The sequence below is a fragment of the Cherax quadricarinatus genome, chromosome 28 (assembly GCF_038502225.1).
Source record: "Cherax quadricarinatus isolate ZL_2023a chromosome 28, ASM3850222v1, whole genome shotgun sequence".
Lineage (NCBI taxonomy): Eukaryota > Metazoa > Arthropoda > Malacostraca > Decapoda > Parastacidae > Cherax > Cherax quadricarinatus.
The window spans coordinates 16,877,192-16,898,183 of NC_091319.1; the positions used below are offsets into that span (position 1 = coordinate 16,877,192).

Consider the following 20,992-nt stretch of genomic DNA (forward strand, 5'->3'; position numbering starts at 1 on the left):
AAATATGATTGGGCTGCTAGGAATTCGTGAATGTTCAAGGCCCGTGAAAGTGGAAACGTGAATGTTGAGGGAGACCTGTATACTATCAATCATTACTTTAAAACTGGTTTAGTGGTTAGTGTTTATTATATTAATAATTACTTTAAAAAGAAGTGCGTAAAACTTAATAACGGTTATGTTTGATAACGAGAGAGAGAGTATGATGTGTATTCTGATTACTTTTTGCTTACTGTTGAGCTTTATCCAGCCAAAATAGACCTGCACTGCATACTTGTTAACACCATGTGCGGGTCAGACTAGGAGTATTCTTCTGATATGACAGTGACTGGGAAAGACAGAAATGACACTTTATTATCAATGTATCAGGAAACCATAATTGAGATGTAGTGGCAAAGTTTCTTTTTCAGTGGTCTTTAACCCTGTCACTGTCCAGACTCTCAAAATTAATATTGCTTCAGTGTACAATTATTTTTTTCTTTGTTTTCTGAAGGTAGTGCTATCAAAAGTACGAAACTTGGTGGAAAATTTACAGAAATAAACAGGCACAGATTTACACATTGAATCCATTGCTCCAATTGCCACCCCCCCCCCTTTTTTTTTTCCCCCAAGGAATTTTGATAGTATGCTTTCCGTTCTGTCGATTGAGCACAAGGAACCATGTATTCCACTTAAAACTACCCTGTAAAGTGGACAGAAGTCAGTAATTTAGCCAATTTTACCCAAAATTAAAAATATGCCAGTTTAAAAATACAGTGGAACCTCAGCACTTGAATTTAATTGGTTCCAGAAAGGCTGTTCTAGTGCTGATCTGTTCAAGTACAGAACGAATTTCTCCCAACCAATTTTCTTTTTGGTTGGCTGTTATCACTAACACTCTTAGGCCTCATTGCGACTTATTTATACAAATGCAGGTTGAAATTAAGACACATGTGCAACATCTGGGTATCTTTATTGTAGACGTTTCGCCATCCAGTGGCTTTATCAATACAAATTCCAGGACATAATTTGAAGACAGTAGAACTATATACAGAAGATGAGATAATCAGTCCCTCAGCCTTGGAGTTGGTACAAAGAGACCGTAATCGTGGATGTTCTGGAGCAGAGGCAAGGAGCCTGGCGCTTATACACTAACGTCAGGTGGAAAGGGGACGTGTAGCAGATGAGGGCATAGTCACTGGTAGGCGGGATTCCCCCAGTGGAAGTAGGTCCTGCCCAAAGAGATGGGTTAGTTGTCATAGTAGTTGCCGTAGCCATGAAAGTTATGTACGTGTCCTCAGAATCAAGATTCCATGATGTTGCAGTTGCAGTGTCTTGTACAACTTGTCAGACACTGCAACATCATGGAATCTTGATTCTGAGGACATGTACATAACCTTCTTTATGGCTATGACAACTACTATTACAACTAACCCATCTCTTTGGGTAGGACCTACTTCCACTGGGGAATCCCACCTACCAGTGACTATGCCCTCGTCTGCTACACGTCCCCTTTCCACCTGACGTTAGTATACAAGTGCCAGGCTCCTTGCCCCTGCTCCAGAACATCCACGACTACGGTGCTCTTTGCACCAACTCCAAGGCTGGGGGACTTGTATATAGTTCTACTGTCTTCAAATTATGTCCTGGAATTTGTATTGATAAAGCCACTGGATGGCAAAACGTCTACAATAAAGATACCTAGATGTTGCACGTGTCTTAATTTCATCTTGCCAGTATTGTATACCATTCTTGTACAAATGCAGGTTGGCCATCGCAAATCTGGCAATCAGTCATCTGAATCCATCAGTTATTTGGCACTAATTTCGTCTAGCATAATTTCAAATTTCCAGAGTTGCCACACCGACCTGCTGATACTGTTTGGTTGTACTGCTTGCTGCATAAGTCATTCTAATTTCTTTTTCTTCATTTGTTGTTATAACCTGCTTACTTTTAGCCCTAGACATGGTTCCAACGAATAAAAGAAATGCTTCTTGTTGTGTAAAGCACATACACGGTACTTTGTCCATAAAAGATAAGGTGGCTTTGAAGTCACTGTCAGTTGCCATGAGCTCAGTCTCGTGATGCAGGGGAATATACTTATTACACTAATATCAACTAAACAATATAAATGGCATAAAAACATGGTAAATACTCCAGAATGAATTATTGGCATAATATCGTGGGGTTCGACGGAAGTATAAAAAGGATGTGGGATACAAGTACCATCCTCCTATCCTTGTCTTGGAAGCTTATATTAGAGAAAACAGAGTGTAGCACAGGGCTAACTCTGATATACACTCGTAATACACCATAAAACTGAAACAAAAATGTTTTTTCGCTACATAGATTATCATACATAGCAGCATATGCATAGAGAGCCTAGGATGACCCAAAAAAGTCAGTGACTTGTTTCCAGTACCTGGCTTGGGCTTGCTATATATTGATTTTTGGTAAATGTGTTTTTTTTCTCGGTTGTTTGTTGGGCTGTTGTATTGAAACTTGGGCAGTGTTTGATGGAAAGATGCTTCTTAACGTACACCAAAAATAAAAATCAGACTATAAATAACTGAGTTCACTTCTTGGCCATTAGCTGTCCTTTAGTGGTATATTTTTGTATGGTTTTTATGGTTGTATTCTCATCATTTTGGTCTCGTTTAATAGAATGGAAGATATATTACAGAAATAGATATGAACCCCTTCATAAATGTTACTTGGAGTGTGAGCAAAGTAACATTTATGAAGGGGTTCAGGGAAACCGGCAGGCCGGACTTGAGTCCTGGAGATGGGAAGTACAGTGCCTGCACTCTGAAGGAGGGGTGTTAATGTTGCAGTTTAAAAACTGTAGTGTAAAGCACCCTTCTGGCAAGACAGTGATGGAGTGAATGATGGTGAAAGTTTTTCTTTTTCGGGCCACCCTGCCTTGGTGGGAATCGGCCAGTGTGATAATAAAAAAATATAATAGATATGATTTTGATTGATTTCACGAAAAGTACCTTGAAATCGAGCTCAAAGTAGCAGAAATGTTTGATGTTTGCCAATGTTCAATGAACTTTTATGTGTAAGTTAAGTTGGTTAACTTTATAAGTGTATTCTAACCTAACCACTCTGTAATCTGGCACACTACAGGTCCCAGTGATGCCGAATTTGTGACAACTGACCTGTAATATAAAAAACATCAAAAAATGTGAAGAAATACGAAATAGTTTACAGCAAAGTTCTGACAGGTCGTGCTTGTATGGTCGAGTACTGAGCAAACGGTCAACTACCAAGCAATTTGTTTACAGAGCAAAGCGTTCGAATACCGAATTGTTTGAGTAGGGAGCCGTTAAAGTACTGAGGTTCCATTGTAGTCCAAAATGAACACTGTAGACATTCCTGGCACTAAAACATTTCCCCTGTTCATTAATCACATATTGCTGCTCTCTTATATTACACTTGCCTTTAATTTTGAATTCATAATCACACAGAAATTGAAAAAATTCTCTTATTCTCCAGATAATAACATATAACCAGGAATGATTGATCATGGTTTAGGGCATCACAATAATTGAATCAGACCTATTAAAAAACCATAAAACAAACCAGTGGGTATAGGGGGGCCTTACCCATTCTCAGGAAAAATGAGCCAAAATTTATTATTTCTATTACTTTGAGCTCAGTTTCAAGTTACTTCTGCTCCTGAAACTAACCAAGATCTCTCTTTCAGTAAAACATTTCTCATCCTATCAAATGATAACAAGAAACAGCCAATAAAACCCTGAAAACCATCATAGGAAACACCTCAAATTTGCTATTTTAAAGCAAATGCACTGTCAGAGATTTGCTTTCTTCATCATGCAGTGCTTTGGGCAGCATTTGTTTTTATACTATGCACACTCACTGTGCAGATCTATTTTCCCATATCTAGGCTAAAATTTACCACTTACAGCTTGACCTTCAAGATATAAGCGAAACCATGAATGATGCTCTCTTGAAGTCGCTTGTTCTCTAGACTCTAATATTGGTTTTCTCAAACAGCTCCTTTAAGGCATACAAAATTGTGGATGTGGAGAATGCAAGGAGAACCTTCATTGCAAATTATAAATTTAATCAGGTGCTTATATTATTGGGAATACCTAAAATCCCTTGAACTGTACTTCTTCCCCGGAATGTAGGCAAGAAAGACTTGTCAGAATTTACACCTGGAAAATTCTGGGAGGGATTGATCCCAAATCTGAAGACCAGAATCCTTCCCTATGAAAGACAGAGGCTTGTCAGATGGTGCAAAATACTCCCGGTGAAAAGCAGGGATGCCATAACCACCCTAAAAGATAACCTGGTATTTATGAAGAAATGAAGTCTTCAATACCCTTCATACCTAAGGGTAATTACCAACAAGCCCCTACTTATCTTCTAGAGGAAACTGTTTAAGTTCAAAGTTAATTCTTGATCAGTAGGCCTGTGGTGCCTATGTTGAAATGCATGTGGCCTGCACAAACAGCCTAATTGATTAGGCATCAATTGGAAGGCATTTTCTGAGACCTGGTCACAGGGAGCAGATGCCCTTTACCCTGAACTGGATATAGATATTCTACAAATAACTCAAACTTCAAGGATTGCCATTAAACATTTGTTTAGGATTTTAATTTCTGTAAATAAAATGCTGAATATGAGTGCTTCTGTATACTGTATGTACCTGAATATAGGATTAAGTTGAGACCAGATTTTTAAGTAAAAAATCAGGGCCAAATTTTTTTTTTTTTTTTTTTTTTTTTTTTATATACACTTAGCCATTTCCCACCAAGGCAGGGTGACCCAAAAAGAAAGAAAAAAAAACTTTCATTATTCAAAACTCACCGTCACTCATACATAATCATTGTCTTTGCAGAGGTGCTCAGATACAACAGTTTAGATGTCCTTCCAAACTGCAAGTATCCTGAACCCCTCCTTTAAAATGCAGGCATTGTACTTTGTTTCCAGGACTCAAGTCTGGCTAACTGGTTTCCCTGAATCCCTCCACAGAATATTAACATGCTCACACTCCAACAGCTTGTCAGGTCCCAAAAACGATTAGTCTCCATTCACTCCTATCTAACACGTTCACACATGCTTGCTGGAAGTCCAAGCCCCTCGCCCACAAAACTTCCTTTACTCACTCCCCTCCAACCTTTTTGGGGACAACCCCTACCTTGCCTTCCTTCCCCAATATATTTATACCTGGAGTTTACCTGGAGAGAGTTTCGGGGGTCAACGCCCCCGCGGCCCGGTCTGTAAATTTTACTATATCCAGTGGTTTCATTTGTGCTGGTCAAGCTCCAGGGAGGCCCGATGAGGTTCAAGGGAGGCCTGTTTGTCATATCCTGAGCAAGAAAGATAGACCCTTTTTACCCTCAATATTTACTTAATGTGTTAAGCCAGCATGGACATCTTACCTCACTAGACACTACAAGGGAAACTGTACTCGGTATATTACTCGCAGATCAGTCTTATACAGAGTAACACATTAAAAATGGGTGAAGTTCATGCATTATTCCACTCACTTACAATTATTAATACTACTTATTACAACAGTATACTTGGCCAAAGAAAGGGATCTGGTACTAAGATAACTAGGGTAGTGCAAGAATATTGAGACTGGGGAATACAATTGGCATTCGGAATGGAATATTAACTTAAAGTATAAGGTAGAATTCTTAGGAGACCTCGTACTGAATCCAGCTATCAAGTCCTCACACAGAGCTACAGGTCTGTGCCCAACCAAGGCTCCTCACCAAGTCAGCTCTCACAGCCTCCCAGCTGTGCACCTGGAAGAGCTTTTCTCAGTCTTTCTGGTTACTTTTCCCTGAGTTTATAAAGGCCTCTGTCCCTCTCCCCCGTAACTTCTGGCTAGAGGTCACCTCCCATTGGAACATGCACCAAATGGTCTCTATAGAGGCTAGTCCCTTAACAGAACTAGGGTGTGAAGGTATTGGGGAACTAACATTAGGTACTGCAGCACAAACCAGAGAACCTGTGTTAAGGTATCACAGCTACTCTCCCATTTCTCACAAACTTGATACTGGAGATAGTCTTAAGATATCATAGTCAGGCTCCAGGAAGGCCCACACCAGCTCTGCTACAAGTAATCTTCCCTCCTTAGGAGGGAGGATTATTACTTGTAATTTATCATTCATGTTTGGTTCAGTTACCCACCTACCTAGAGGGTGTTCTGGGGGTCAGTGCCCCAACAGCCCAGTCCTTGACCAGGCCTAGGCTAGGTTGACATTAATTATTTTTAACATGCATGCATAATTTACTGCAATGAGAAAAGCATAACTTATCCATAGGATGCTTATACTCATACACAGCTTGCAGTAGTTGGTTGTTGCATCATACATCAGCTCTTGCAGGTTTGGGAAAAGCCTGTCGTTAGAGTAAGGGTCAGGAATGGGTGTCTGGCTCTGTGTGGTTGATTTGAATAGGAACATAACTTTTCCTGCTTCTTTTTTGGAGGAAATTTGTTTCCTCTCTGTTACTCACCCCAATTTGGGGAATAAATTCACCAGATTTCTGGTAGTAGGGCACATATGGCATAAGCTGTTGTAGCCTTTATAGAACAACAGAAGCAAAAAACAAGGATTCACTGTAGAGTTGCTAGATTGGCCATTATTTCCATCCTCATGACTAATATTTTATTTCTTTATAAATATAAAATGCATAGGATGTCCGAAAATATTAGTTCCGTTAATTACGGTTTGATAGAGTGCTGAAGGTAATTGCATGGAGAGAGAAAATGTCATCTGCCTGTTCCCCAGTTCTCTCCCCCTATGGCTAGCCATCCTTGCCCTCCTCCATCCACCAACTGCTGACATTTAATAGACTTGAATGGATACTGTACCAACAAACAGGACAACATAAATAATGAATCTACACTTCTTTACCAATTTGTACATGAACTTTGGTTCAGCACTTCTTTTTGATTATAATAATACATGAATTTTTTTAAATACGTTGGCCTTCTCCCACCAAGGCAGGGTGGCTTGTAAAAGAAACACATTTGCCATCATTCACACTGTCACTGTCTTGCAGATACAACAGTTTAGGTGTCACTCTAAACAGCAGATATACCAAACCCCTCCTTTAGAGTGCAAGCACTGTAGTTCCCACCATAAATTAATTTGAACATAAGCAAACTATCAGTGTTTTTGATATACTGACTGTTAATGAGAATGTGTGTTGTGATTTCAGGTTATTGCATTTTGTTGGAAATGATAAGATAATTGGTGAGAGTGCCTCTATACAAGTACACAACAAAAGAAAAGAAGGAAGAAGTGAATTTGGCAAAAGATGGGATGGGAATAGTTTGATGTAAGTGGGGTTTGCCTGGCATGAACCAGTAGGCTTGTTGCAGTGTGAGTAGGCCCTGCCTGGCATGAGAAGACAGACTCACTGAATAGATGTTCTGTAATAGTTTAATGTGAGTAACACTTACCTAACATGAACAAGACCTACTGTACTGAACCTTTGTTCTTAGAGTTAGCAAGTATTTGGGCTGAATATGCCTCTTTTGTCAGATATTTTGAAGTTTTCAGAGCTCTTTGCATTTTCATTGTTTTATTTCTTCAGATTTTGTCTGGAGTATATTTCAAATTAGAACCATGCGACCCTGTGGAAAAATCTCAAAAAAGTAGAGTAGACTTGTACATAAGATACAGCATATGAAAAATTAATTATTTGGCAGAAACGTTGGGGATTAACTTCTGCACTGGTTGGGGTTATGCCTGAGAATATATAGTATTGATAAATCAGTTTTAAAAGTAAGTAACGACTTGGTAAAATAAGAACACATTTACCAAGGAAAGTATCAAACTGTGGTTATCAAAGAAAATTTTGTGGTTTAATCAGTGAATTAAAGACTGATTATTATTTGTAAATTTACAGTGGTACCTCAACTTGAGAGTGCCCCAACTTACGAGTTCTCAGAGTTATGAGCCGTCACTCGGTCAATTTTCTGCTTTGAGTTGCGAGCCAAAATCTGAGTTAAGAGTGAGCTTCAGATATGCTGCCACTCGCAGGAGAGAGGAAATATCAAAGACCTCGATAATAACCAATGTGTAACCTCCTTTCAATTTTGATACCAATGGTAGTGTCATCCTGCCAGAATGTTCTACTATAATGTATACCCTAAGTAAAGAGAAACCATTCTGGAACATGCGTAATACATGTTCAGCAGGCCATCTGGTTGGGTGGCCAGCTGGCTGGCTGGCTGGCTGATTTGCTTTGGCTGACTTTATATCCTTCTGTCTGTCTGTATCTATCTGTGTGTCTATCTCTGTCTGTCTCTATCTCACAGGTACACACAAATACAGCTATACATAGCATAAATTACCTAGGATAACCCAAAAAATCCAGACCAAAGTGCTATGCTATGCTTGGAGATATAAGGCATAATAAGCCTGACTGGCAAGTAATACACATTTTCACTTGTTCAGGAATCAGACATGACCGACTCTGCATCATGTGTAATACCTGTTGGTTCATGAGTGGCTCTCTGAGACAGAGACAAGTAGAGAGAGAGGAAGATAGAAACTCAGGCAGACAGAAAGACAGATAAGTAGAGACAGAGATAAACATCGAGCTAAACAGACAGATAGACAAATACAGATAGAAACAGATAGACATAAACAAATACAGACATGTTTATTTGTAACAGTGAAAAATAATTCCAAGGCAGTGCATGATAATCAAATGTCACTCCATGAGTGACACTCCATTGGCAGTGGAGTGACAGATACAGATAGACAGATACAGACAGACAGATACAGACAGATACAGACAGACAGATACAGACAGATACAGACAGACAGATACAGACAGATACAGACAGACAGATACAGACAGATACAGACAGACAGATACAGACAGACAGATACAGACAGATACAGACAGACAGATACAGACAGATACAGACAGATACAGACAGACAGATACAGATAGCCAGACATGTTAATGTATAACAGTGAAAAATAAAGGCAGTGCATGATCATTAAATGTCACTCCACGAGTGTCACTCCATTGGTAGTGGAGCGATATCTTACACTGTGTTTCAAGGAGTTTCATTATACTCCACCATTTCTAAAATGTTGCTGGGACCTGGCAAAAAAGGCAAAAATAATTTCTTATTTTTTAATACATTTTTCTTGTTTAAAAAAACATAAAAAATTGGGGTGGTTGTTTGGGGGCTGGAATGGCTTAATGGCATTTCAGTTAAATTCAATGGGGAGAATTGATTTGATATATGAGCAAATTAAGTTACGAGCTGAGTCACGGAGCGAATTAAACTCGTAAGTCAAGGTACCACAATACTTTGCCACAAGCTAGCTTATCATTAACTTTATTTAAAAAATTACTCTGATACAAATAATTGTACAGTATTACATTTAAAAATTTCGATACAAATAATTGTTCAGTATTACATTTTAATGTCAAGCTTCTTAAACATACATAATTTTACTGTTATACCACATCCCAGCCTGTCACCTATTTCAAGTTAGAAATGAGGTAATGTTGATGTTATTACTTCCTAAAAGTTTAAGAATATTGGAACACCTTGTATCTCAAATGCATTCTTCCGTATGTTATGGTAGGATTTCATAAGATGCAAATGGAAAATAAATATTACATAGCCTCTTACTAGGTTTTTCTCCTTAAGCATAACAAAGTCAAAACCTTACAAGTCTCTTACTTTAGTGACATCATACTTAGGCCCTTATTTAATATTTTAGCAAATATAAAGATAATACAGTAACCAGGTTACAAATATGGGATTGGAATGGTTGTGTTGGCATTCTAAATTTTGCTTTAAAGCAGATAAGCAACCTTAAAGGTAAATATAGAATGCATGAGTGAGAATCTGTGAGGCTACAGTATCAAGATTAGAAAATCTAGGAAGACAGGCTGAAGTGGTGTGTTTGTAGAAAATTCATTTTATGTATTATGCTGGTTATTCAGTGGAAGACAGACTTGCTCCTTAGCTGTACTCGCCTGGACTGGTAACAGGAGGGCTGCAACTCGCTCCACAGGGTGCTTATCTGACTAAGGCCCTAGCATCTCTTTTGACATATATGGTGGGGATGTTTCCCTTTTTGTCTAGATTTAATTTGCTGACAGCCAATGACATTGAACAAATTATGAATATTCATAGCGGTATGTGAAAGAGAGATTTTGAATAGTAAATTTAACTGTGATTGTTAGTTATGTAATGTGATAGTAAACTGGTCACAACAGTAGCAGGTTGATGATAATTCTATAAATTTAATAATATTAGAAATGGACTGTGTTTAAAGTGTTGAATAGCCAAAAAGTTTGCACTTTACAGGTAAAATAAGCAAACCTGACTCAAGGGAAGGTCCTGTTTAATGCTTCTTTTTGGTCTTAAGCATTTCATAATAAGAAATGTTGCTACTCAAATTCTTCTCCATACAGTAGGAAAGGTTTAATGTGTTTAGGTGAACACTTTGTAAAATGCTATTAATTAACATTTGAAAATTTATACTTAGTAGCACATATCTTGTATGGTGTCAGAAAGCTATGTTGAAAACAGAAGTGTCTCTATGTGCAGGTACTGTCTGACAACCCTGCAATGGCTCGATGGGCAGATGCAGCAGACAAAGCCTTGGCTGTAAGTGAAGGGAGGCGAAGAGAGCCCCTTGGAGGGTCAGCCTCCTCACCATTACACTCCCGAAATCCTTCTCATGATGACTCCAATAATATGTAAGTTCATGTGTGTTTTATCTGTGTCATGTTGGTGTATGCTTATACCTGCTAAGTTGAGGTTACAATTACAATGAACCCTCTAATTAACGGACTAGTAGGGAAGGGGAGGGGGTGTACAATAATGCTGATTGTCTGAAACTTTTGAATAATGAAATTTATTTTTCATGTTTATCTGGTTGTCTTCTGAACCAACGGACTTGGTCCGCTGACCCAGAAGATAACTGGATACTAAGAATATGGGTAAAGTAACCTGTAGTATTACAGTATAGCACTACTGTGTAGTAATTTTATTGCACTGTGTATCATTTACAGTAATTTTACTTACTGTTTCACGTTAGAGAGGTGTGTAAAGGGCTATGATCGATAGTAATGATTCAGAATAACTTTATTTAACACTATGAACATTAACAGAACATTGTTGAACATAACATTTATGCATTGCTTCTTCAAGCTTTTTATCATTGACCATTTTCATATGCTTTATGGCTAGCATCTGCACTAAACTCAAGAGCATAGTCTGTAAATTTGTCCTTGCTTCTACATTATCAGACACTGTTTATTTCCATATTTCTCACATACTCATGCCACTAAGATGTCAGACTCAACCCTCTTTATTAGTTAAAGTTTTTGTTTAACACTGAGAGCCACACATTTCCTCTTGTTAATAAATTCACACAACACCAAATCCAAGGAAAGTTGGAGACTGAGTGAGCACAAACAGTAAACTGCTGCAGGAGGCATATGGCTCAGGGAATGATAAAAGCAGACGTCCTGGATATGGTTGCTCTGGCTCATACTTGATAATTATCAGAATCATTGGATTGTCCGATGCTTCAGAAGATAACTGGATGCTCTCTATATATAGACAAAATCTGGAATTACAGACTGATGATGCTCCCAACATTAGTCTGGCCAATTTTTTTTGTCTGAAATTGCTGAAATCTGTTAACAATAGGTCCGTTAATGAGAGGCTTTACTCTGTTACATTGATAATTCTTACTTTGCAAAATGATAATTTTTAAACATTATGTATTCCAGCATGTTGGTGGTGCTAAGCAATGACAGAGGTCCTCTAGGAATCCATGTGATTCCTAGTACAGATGGCAGAGGTCATGACCAAGGTCTGCTGGTGGAAGGTGTGGAGTCGGGTGGAAGAATAGCACGGGATGGTAGAATAGAAGTTCATGATAGAATTATAGAAATCAATGGAAAACCTCTAAATAATATAACATTCCAGAAGTAAGCTATACTTTTATGAAATTATTTTATATGGTGAATTTAGATTTTCTTAATAGTGCCATGTGACATGATGTTAAAACATTTAAAATATTTTTCTTCTTATGTTTTTCTCCATTTTAATATAAATACAGGTTGTGAATCCCTTATCCGAAATTCTGAAATTCGATAAATTCTGAAATTCTAATTTTTTTTCAAGCGCTGACATCATGTTACTAATGGAAATTCCATTAGTATTATCCTGGGGAGGTTCCCAGGTGTTGCGCAGGTCTCTGTGTACCCAAACAGTTGTGACATGTGACATCACATACTGTGTGGGGCTCTGACACTGATGGCACCAGTTTATCAACAGTCATCACTACTTGACCCCTGTACATTACTCACTGTGATTACCACATTTTTGCTCTTATTCTCTGCTCTATGGTGGGAAAATATTGTTGAAAAGGTCAAAAAGGCCTGAAGATACCCCTATGGGTAACAGTGATAAGAAAAAACCAGTGTGCAGTAGCCTCTTAATCAAAACACAGTATCTTATGTGGAGAATGAAAACTTGCTTTTTTTTTTAAAAGCACTGATGCAGGTATTCTACCAGTGCTGCTATGTTGCTTTTTTTATTGAAAAATATTGTATGAAACTACCTTCAGGCTGTGTGTATAAGATGTCTTTTTTTTTTACCACTGTGTCCCACTGATGTAGGGCAACCCAAGAAAGAAACATTTTCACCATTATTCACTTCATCACACTATTGCCAGAGGTGTATGAATGCTACAGTTCACATGCCCCTCCAAACTGCAGATATCCACATCCCTCCTACAGAGTACAGGCACTGTACTTCCTACCCCCAGGACTCAAGTCTGGCTAACCAGTTTCCCTGAATCCCTTCACACCAACACACCTCACTCTAACAGCTTGTCAAGTTCCAAAACACCATTTGCCTTCACTCCTATCGAACATGCTCACTCATGCCTGCTGGATGTCCAAACCCCTCGCACACAAAACAACCTTTTACCCCCTCCCTCCAACCTTTCTTAAGGTGACCCCTACTCTGCCCTCCCTCCACTACAGATTTATACACCCTCCAAGTCATCCTATTTCACTCCATCCTCTCTTAAATGTCCAAACTACCTCAACAGCTTGCATAAGCTCTGTGTGAAACACAAATGGCTTTTGTGATTCAACTTGGGTCCCATCCCCAAACTCGTTATATTCTGAAATCCAAGACATATTGGCTCTAAGCATTTCATATAAGGGATACTCGACCTGTACTGTTTCTCAAAAGTAATTTTTTTTTATAAACTCTTCTTACCAGGGCTCAAGAAATTTTTAAAGATGCCATGTTAACCCCTGAACTTCGTCTGCAAGTAATAAAAAGACCAGACCTCCGAGACACTAACCACCATCACCAAGGATCTTTAACATTGTCTTCAGATGAGCTTGTTGAAGGAGAGGAGAGATGTAAGAAACTTGTTTAAAAAAAGTTATCTTTGTAGGTTTTATATTAGATTATAATTATTCTGCAGTGTTTCAATTACATTATATTGTAAAATGTATAGTAAACTATGAAAGTGGGTCTGGAGATTTTATTTAGAAAGTAGCACTGAAATTAGAGACAGAAATGCTCAACTTGATCATCCTAATGCACCTGAACTATGCATTTTCTTGTTTTTTCCAGTGGTAGGTGGTGCAAAGGTGGCTAGTGTTATGCCCACCAGGAAAGTTCCTCCAGCATCTCTATCATCCCGAACGCAAGCAGTTATCCTTCAAAGTAATACTAGAAAATTAGGGCGTAAGGTGACTGTGCATCTTACCAAAGGACCACATGGTCTTGGGTTTTCCATAACTACAAGAGATAACCCAGCTGGTGGTGAAGCACCAATTTATATAAAAAATATCCTACCAAAGGTTAGCATAATTTTTTTTATTTCCATTTTGAATGTGTGACACATTCACATTATTCACTTGGCTATCTTATAAATTTCTATTACTTTATGAAAACATTGGTACATAATACACTCCTACTTCTATCTGCATGCCAGAGGCACACAGATATAACAGTTTAGATATCCCACTAAACAACAAGTATCTCAAACCCCTCCTTTGGACTGCAGGCACTGTATTTTCACCTCCAGGACTCAAGTCCAGTTAACTGGTTTCCCTGAATCCATTCACAAAATATTACCTTGCTCACACTCCAACAGCTCATCAAGTCACATCTGTCAGACACTGCAACATCATGGGATCTTGATACAAAGACTTAACGCTTGCCCAACCTTTGGACGACGACCTACTTACACTAGTGGCAGGTCCCACTGTGATCCCACCTCCTCCTGCTTCACCTCATCTGACTGCAGTATATAAGCCACCTCTCTGGCCCTATGCTGCATTTCTTACAAGAGTGATGGACTGAACACATCGATTCCAGGTTGAGGGACTGATTACCTCAAACTTACCCATTTCTACTTTGTATTGGACTGATGAAGCCACTGTGTGGCAAAACGTTTCTTCAATAAAGATTCCCATATGTTGCATTAGTGGCTCAATTCTTCAGTGTAATTGGTCTTGAAGATGCCATATTAATAGTGATAATAACTCAATAATAATCACTGAGGCACATTAAGATTTTTTTTTCAAAATTATATAATAAACATGCTACATAACATATAAACATATAAACACATAAATTAACAAATATGAGATGTTTTTCTGGTCGGCTTGACAGAGTGAACAAAAACCACTCGTGTCCGGGCTGGTAACAAAACAACAATAACAACGTTTGTTTACATAACTCGTGAAGCTTCTACACTCATTCTCTCTCCCGTTTATTCATTTAATCTTGTTTACTCGCATCTCACTCTACATTAAGACTACAGATATTTTAAGGTAAGTAATGAGTGGACACGATTATTATAAAATAATTTAATAATAATATTATTATTAGTACATATGTATTATTGTAATAATAATAATAATTAATTATTAATATTATTATTAATTTAGGGCACTGGAGCACAGAGCCACTGTATAGCACTTTGTCTGGAAATTTTGGGTTATCCTAGGTAATTTATACTATGTATGATAACTTCACTTACGTGTACCTGTGAGAGATACAAAGAGAGATACAGAGAGAGATACAGAGAGAGATACAGAGAGAGATACAGAGAGAGATACAGAGAGAGATACAGAGAGAGATACAGAGAGAGATACAGAGAGAGATACAGAGAGAGAGATACAGAGAGAGAGATACAGAGAGAGAGATACAGAGAGAGAGATACAGAGAGAGAGATACAGAGAGAGAGATACAGAGAGAGAGATACAGAGAGAGATACAGAGAGAGATACAGAGAGAGATACAGAGAGAGAGATACAGAGAGAGATACAGAGAGAGAGATACAGAGAGAGATACAGAGAGAGATACAGAGAGAGATACAGAGAGAGATACAGAGAGAGATACAGAGAGAGATACAGAGAGAGATACAGAGAGAGATACAGAGAGAGATACAGAGAGAGATACAGAGAGAGATACAGAGAGAGAGATACAGAGAGAGAGATACAGAGAGAGATACAGAGAGAGATACAGAGAGAGATACAGAGAGAGATACAGAGAGAGATACAGAGAGAGATACAGAGAGAGATACAGAGAGAGATACAGAGAGAGAGATAGAGAGAGAGATATAGAGAGAGAGACAGCCACATTCAGTCAGCCAACCACCCACCCGGCCACCCACTCGACTTACGTCCATTTTGACTTACGACCGGTTGGTTGGAACCAAGCTTGGTCGTAAGTCGGATGGTACCTGTACTTGCAACATCTGCCACATTGCTCCCCTCTCCACTCTATCATATGCCTTTTCTAAATCCATAAATGCAATAAAAACTTCCCTACCTTTATCTAAATACTGTTCACATATATGCTTCAATGTAAACACTTGATCTACACATCCCCTACCTACTCTTAAAACCTTGCTCATCCACAATCCTACATACTACATGTGGGTAGTGGGTCGCCAGCAACAACAGAATGGTTAATCAGACAAGCAATAGAAAAGCCAAGCCTCAAATGTGGGTACAGGATTGGGAAGAATCTTTCAGCCAGTCACAAGTATATCACAGGTAATTAAAAAATTAGGTGTTCACAAAAATGATTATCATTTTAAGTCAAATGTGCTTTTTGTACTGATTTGTCTTGCATCGTTCCTACTGTACTCAGACTTCAGTTTATGGCATTATGGAATAATGTTCATTGCATTTTTTTTATTACTGTTCTACTTGTGAACATGCAAGTGGTGTCAGGAGTCATTCTTCCCCTGTGGCCCACTCTAAGGAGGTTTCCTAAATTTAAAAAGGAAATGTTACAAAAATATGATTTATAGCAGACTTTGGAAATATTGGACAAAATTTGAAGCTTGAGACACTTAGGCAACACATGGGACTCTTTATTGAAGAAACGTTTTGCCACACAGTGGCTTCATCAGTCCAATACAAATCAGAAAGGTGTAAGGAGAGGAGGAGTTTGAGGTAATCAGTCCCTCAGCCTGGAGCCGATGTGTTCGGTCCATCAATCTTGTATAAAGTACAGCATAGGGCCGTAGAAGTGGCTTACGTATATACTGTAGTCAGGTGAGGCGAAGCAGGAGGAGGCAGGGTCATAGTGGTACCATCCACTTGTCAAAGTAGGTCTTCGTCCAAAGATTGGACAAGTGTTGAAGAATTCTTTGTATCAAGATCCCATGATGTTGCAGTCTCTGACAGATGTGATAAATGGTTTAAAACCAACAAGTTGAAGATTGAGGCACTTACGCAACATATGGGAATCTGATTACCTCACTCCTCTCCTTACACCTTTCTGATTTGTATCAGACCGATGACACCACTGTGTGGTGAAACGTTTCTTCAGCAAAGATTTCCATATGTTACATAAGTGTCTCAATCTTCAACTTGTCAGTTTTAAACCATTTATCACATGGACAAAATTTGTTGGGACAGTTGATTCAGAAACAACAAAATCTGTTAGTTACAGAATTGTCCAGTGTTATGATCACAGCAAAACAATTTTGTCTTTATCCATGACAGTTTGCCATTACCAGCCACCTACTGAATCTAGCATTTACTCTTCTGTTATTTCTTCAGTAGTATTGATTGGATATTGCAAGGATTTAAAGGAATAGGCACAATACAATACATTTTTTTTTTATCCTCAGGGAGCTGCCATTGAAGATGGCACACTGCGTATTGGTGATCGTCTTTTAGAAGTTAATGGTGTAGAAGTGACGGGTCGCAGTCAGTCAGATGTTGCAGGTCTTCTCCGACAAATTCCAATAGGTGGAGCAGCAACTCTCACTGTGTCACGTCAAGACCAGCGTAATGGAGACCCAGGCAGTGGGATAGTTGAAGTATCAGAAACTGACAAGCCTTCTAGCCCGAAACTACCCAGACAATTGGTATGTAATTATTGTTAGTAAAATCAGCTAAGATTAATGGCATTGCTTTTAAAATTATTTGTTTGTAGGGCTTATAGTTGTTGATTGTTAGTTGAGCCTAATGTATAATCAGTCTTATTTCACTTGTTGTAAGCTGTATACTGTAGATACAGTGTATGTACTTGTATGCAAGGCAAAAATGTTCCATTGAGTTTTGCTTATTTAACAGTTTATATGATGTATAGTGCAGTTATGTACAATTACACACTTGGTTACAGTATAGTTGTATTACTGTAATTTGTGGTAGTTAATCTAGTACTGTCACCTAAGTTATTGCCAGAAGACTAGGTTGTAAGAAAGTTGTAATTATATACCTAAGTCCAATATCTTTTTGTAATTGTGTGCTACCTTGGAATATTTCAAGATCTTAACATTAGAAGCTCATGGAATAGTTTGTGCATGTATGTACCTGAGGTGTTACTTTTAAGTTCTGGTTTATTTTACAAGTAAGTATTAGGTTATATTTTGTAATTGAGCACTTAAACACAAATGCCAGTACCTCAAGATTTAGCTACCGTAAATGGTGTTCCATCGTCTCTTTCTATACTTGGACATAACTGGATTGTCTGCAACACTTGGGTATCTCAATAAAGATACCCAAGTGTTGCATATGTGTCTAATTTATCAACTTATCGGTTCTCTGAACCATTCATCCACATAACTGGAGTGGTTGCAAGGGTTGTTCTTTTTCTTTTTTTCCTCACTCTTCCCACCCCTTCTCACTCTTCCCTCCCCTTCTTTCCCCTCCTCTTCTTTCCCCCCTCTTCCTCCTCTCCCCCTCTTCCTCTCTCCCTTTTCCTCTCACTCTTTCCCTCCTTCCCCCTCTTTCTCTCCCTCCCACACTCCCCTCTCTCTCCCTCCCTTCCTCCCCTCTCTCTCCCTCCCTTCCTCCCCTCTCTCTCCCTCCCTCCCTCCCCTCTCTCTCCCTCCTCCTCTCTCTCCCCCCCTCTCCCTTCTCTCCCTCCCCCCCCTTTCTCCCTCCCCCTCTCTCCCTCCCCCTCCCTCCCCCTCTCTCCCTCCTCCCTCTCTCCCTCCCCCCCCTCTCTCCCTCCCCCCCCTCTCTCCCTCCCCCCCTCTCTCCCTCCCCCCCTCTCTCCCTCCCCCCCCCTCTCCCTCCCCCCCTCTCTCCCTCCCCCTCTCTCCCTCCCCCCCTCTCCCTCCCCCCTCTCTCCCTCCCCCCTCTCTCCCTCTCTCCCTCCCCTCTCTCTCCCTCTCTCCCTCTCTCCCTCCCCCCTCTCTCTCTTTCCCCTCTCTAACTCCTTCTTCTCTCCCTCCTCCCTTTTATGCACACTGCAGCCCCCCCCCCCTGCACACACACAAAATTAGGTATGTACACATACTCATATACATACGTACTCGGTTTTTTACCACTTTTTCATTGATAGAAGGTTTTGACAGTTTGTTTGCCATGCTTGAAAGACTTCTCTTGGCCTTGTTTCCTAGAGTACTTTGACTGGCTTCACTGATTTCTCTCCTCATGGGCTTTAGTTACTGTTGAAGCTGTGGCTTATTTGTTGCAGTTTTGGTAAAGAACTTGTTCTTGTCTTAACTGTCTATGCCCTAGGTAAATTTGTCATAATCATATCCTTATGTAGTTCCTGATCAGCTAGGCTGTGGAACCTATGTTGGACTGTGTGCAGCTGCCACCAACTGCCTGGTTGGCCAGGCTATTAATCAGGAGGCTAAGTTTGGTACTGGGCCATGAGGGCGGTAATCCCCATAATAGTCTTATGGTAACTTTCAGATAACCTGTGTTCTTCAGCCATGTGATGCCTAGCAGCTTTCGTTTCTTGTTTACAGATCATTCTCCTCAATTCAGTCACCAAACTGTGTGCATTCCAATGTATTTTCTTTAGTTTCGTTTTGTATTTAACTAGATGAGGATTTGCCCCAGTACTGCATGCTTAATGATGGGTTGCTCATTTGAAGCAAAAAGTGTGTTGAACAAGCCTTTCTTTAGGTTCCTTCATGCAATTATATGTTTGTGAGGCTTTCTTTGTGCTGCTGCTATTATTTTCTTCATGCACTCTTTGGGAATCAGGTTTGAAATAATAGTAGAGAATGAATTTCCCACTTTGGATTGAAACGGCAGTTGTGTTGTGTTTAAAAATTAAGCATTTTCTTGTCCAGTACAGGGTATTTTAAAAAGTTAAATTACTAATAAAATCAATTGTTGCATCTGCTTAAGTTTCTCGTTACCATTATGTACAAGACAAAGTCTTGAGAATGTCTCAATTTTTTATTGTAGGAGTGGCTAGTCAGAAATTAATTTAGGATACTGACTTGCAACATGCTAAGTTTTTTATTGAACTGACTGTGTTAATTATTAAACAAATGGTACTATTTCTGAAAATGACAATGCAACTTGACAGCTATTAAACATAGGACCACAACTGACCATGGACATTCTGTTATAGGTATCGATCTACCCACAAGACAGCCACCCTTTCTTCTGCCAGGTATTTTATGCTTTCTTGTACTTTCAGGCTCTGTTTATCATGTACAAGACCTTAAATACTTGCGTATGTTGCAAGTCAAATGTGTCTTTAAAACATATTACAGTAATCTTTTATACAGACCTACTAAGTTAAAAGTAATTCTCCCAGTTTTACTTGGTAATCACAGTGTTCTTAGTTGTTTAACACAGGATTCAATGCATAGAGTTGAGAGTTTCATAAGTGACTTACCTTATATTTTGTGAACATAGCCTGAAATAGCATGTTTATATATATCTATATTTTATATATGAAGGGAAAAGGTGGGTGGTGCATTGAGGTATCTTTAGAGACCAAGAATGATACCAATAGAGGCAAAAGGGGGTAATGTATGAAAGTATAATGGCACGAAGACTTATGTGGGTGTTGAAGCATGGGTTGTGAATGTTGCAGTGAGGAAGAGGCTGGAGGCAGTGGAGATGTTGTGTCTGAGGGCAATGTGTGGTGTAAATATTATGCAGAGAATTTATAGTTTGGAGATTAGGAGAAGGTGCAGAGTTACTGAAAGTATTGTTCAGCAGTTTGGGATTATGTATTTGCTGTTTGGAGTGACATCTAAACTATTGTATCTGCGCTCCTCTGCAAAGACAGTGATTATATTTGAATGATGGTGAAAGGTTTTTTTTTTTTTTGGGGGGGGGGTCACCCTGCCTCAATGGGAGATGGCCAGTGTGTTAAAAAAAAAAAAGTATTGTTATATATATTGATACCATAATATTTTTGTTTATTTTCTATAATTTTTTCTGCATTTATAGTACAGTGTCATATGTAGACCTTTTCTCTATCTGTTGTTTACAGTCATTTTCTTTGCCATTTAAACTTTTGCAGAACTGAGATTGTGTGGCAAAAGAGCCTTTTATAGTGATAATTTGTAAAAGGTGAACTATGACAAATTTAGGTAGAGATGTGGAGATATTATGCATATTTATTGAATTTGAAAAATAATTATGTTCTTAAAGCTATGGTGTTGAATTTGTTTACTATACTTTTTAAATGTAAAGTGATGCCAAAATGTCACAATTTATTTCAAAAAATAATATATATTTCTGGCTATCCAAAAGCAGCAGGTTGG

The 20,992-nt window shown here is 38.9% G+C and overlaps 1 protein-coding gene across 35 annotated transcripts in view; it reads left to right on the forward strand.

The window, feature by feature from the left end:
- baz (par-3 family cell polarity regulator) overlaps window positions 1-20,992 on the forward strand; it is a 713,284-nt gene that overhangs the window by 549,592 nt on the left and 142,700 nt on the right. For 33 of the 35 annotated variants that reach the window (XM_053782976.2, XM_053782988.2, XM_053782958.2 and 30 more), the window contains 6 exons: window positions 10,559-10,710; window positions 11,752-11,952; window positions 13,259-13,404; window positions 13,622-13,851; window positions 17,147-17,386; window positions 19,843-19,884. In XM_053782976.2, coding sequence (XP_053638951.1) covers window positions 10,559-10,710; window positions 11,752-11,952; window positions 13,259-13,404; window positions 13,622-13,851; window positions 17,147-17,386; window positions 19,843-19,884 — 1,011 coding nt within the window. The remainder of the gene's footprint in view (window positions 1-10,558; window positions 10,711-11,751; window positions 11,953-13,258; window positions 13,405-13,621; window positions 13,852-17,146; window positions 17,387-19,842; window positions 19,885-20,992) is intronic. The other 2 variants (XM_070089423.1, XM_053782975.2) reach the window with 1 other exon arrangement.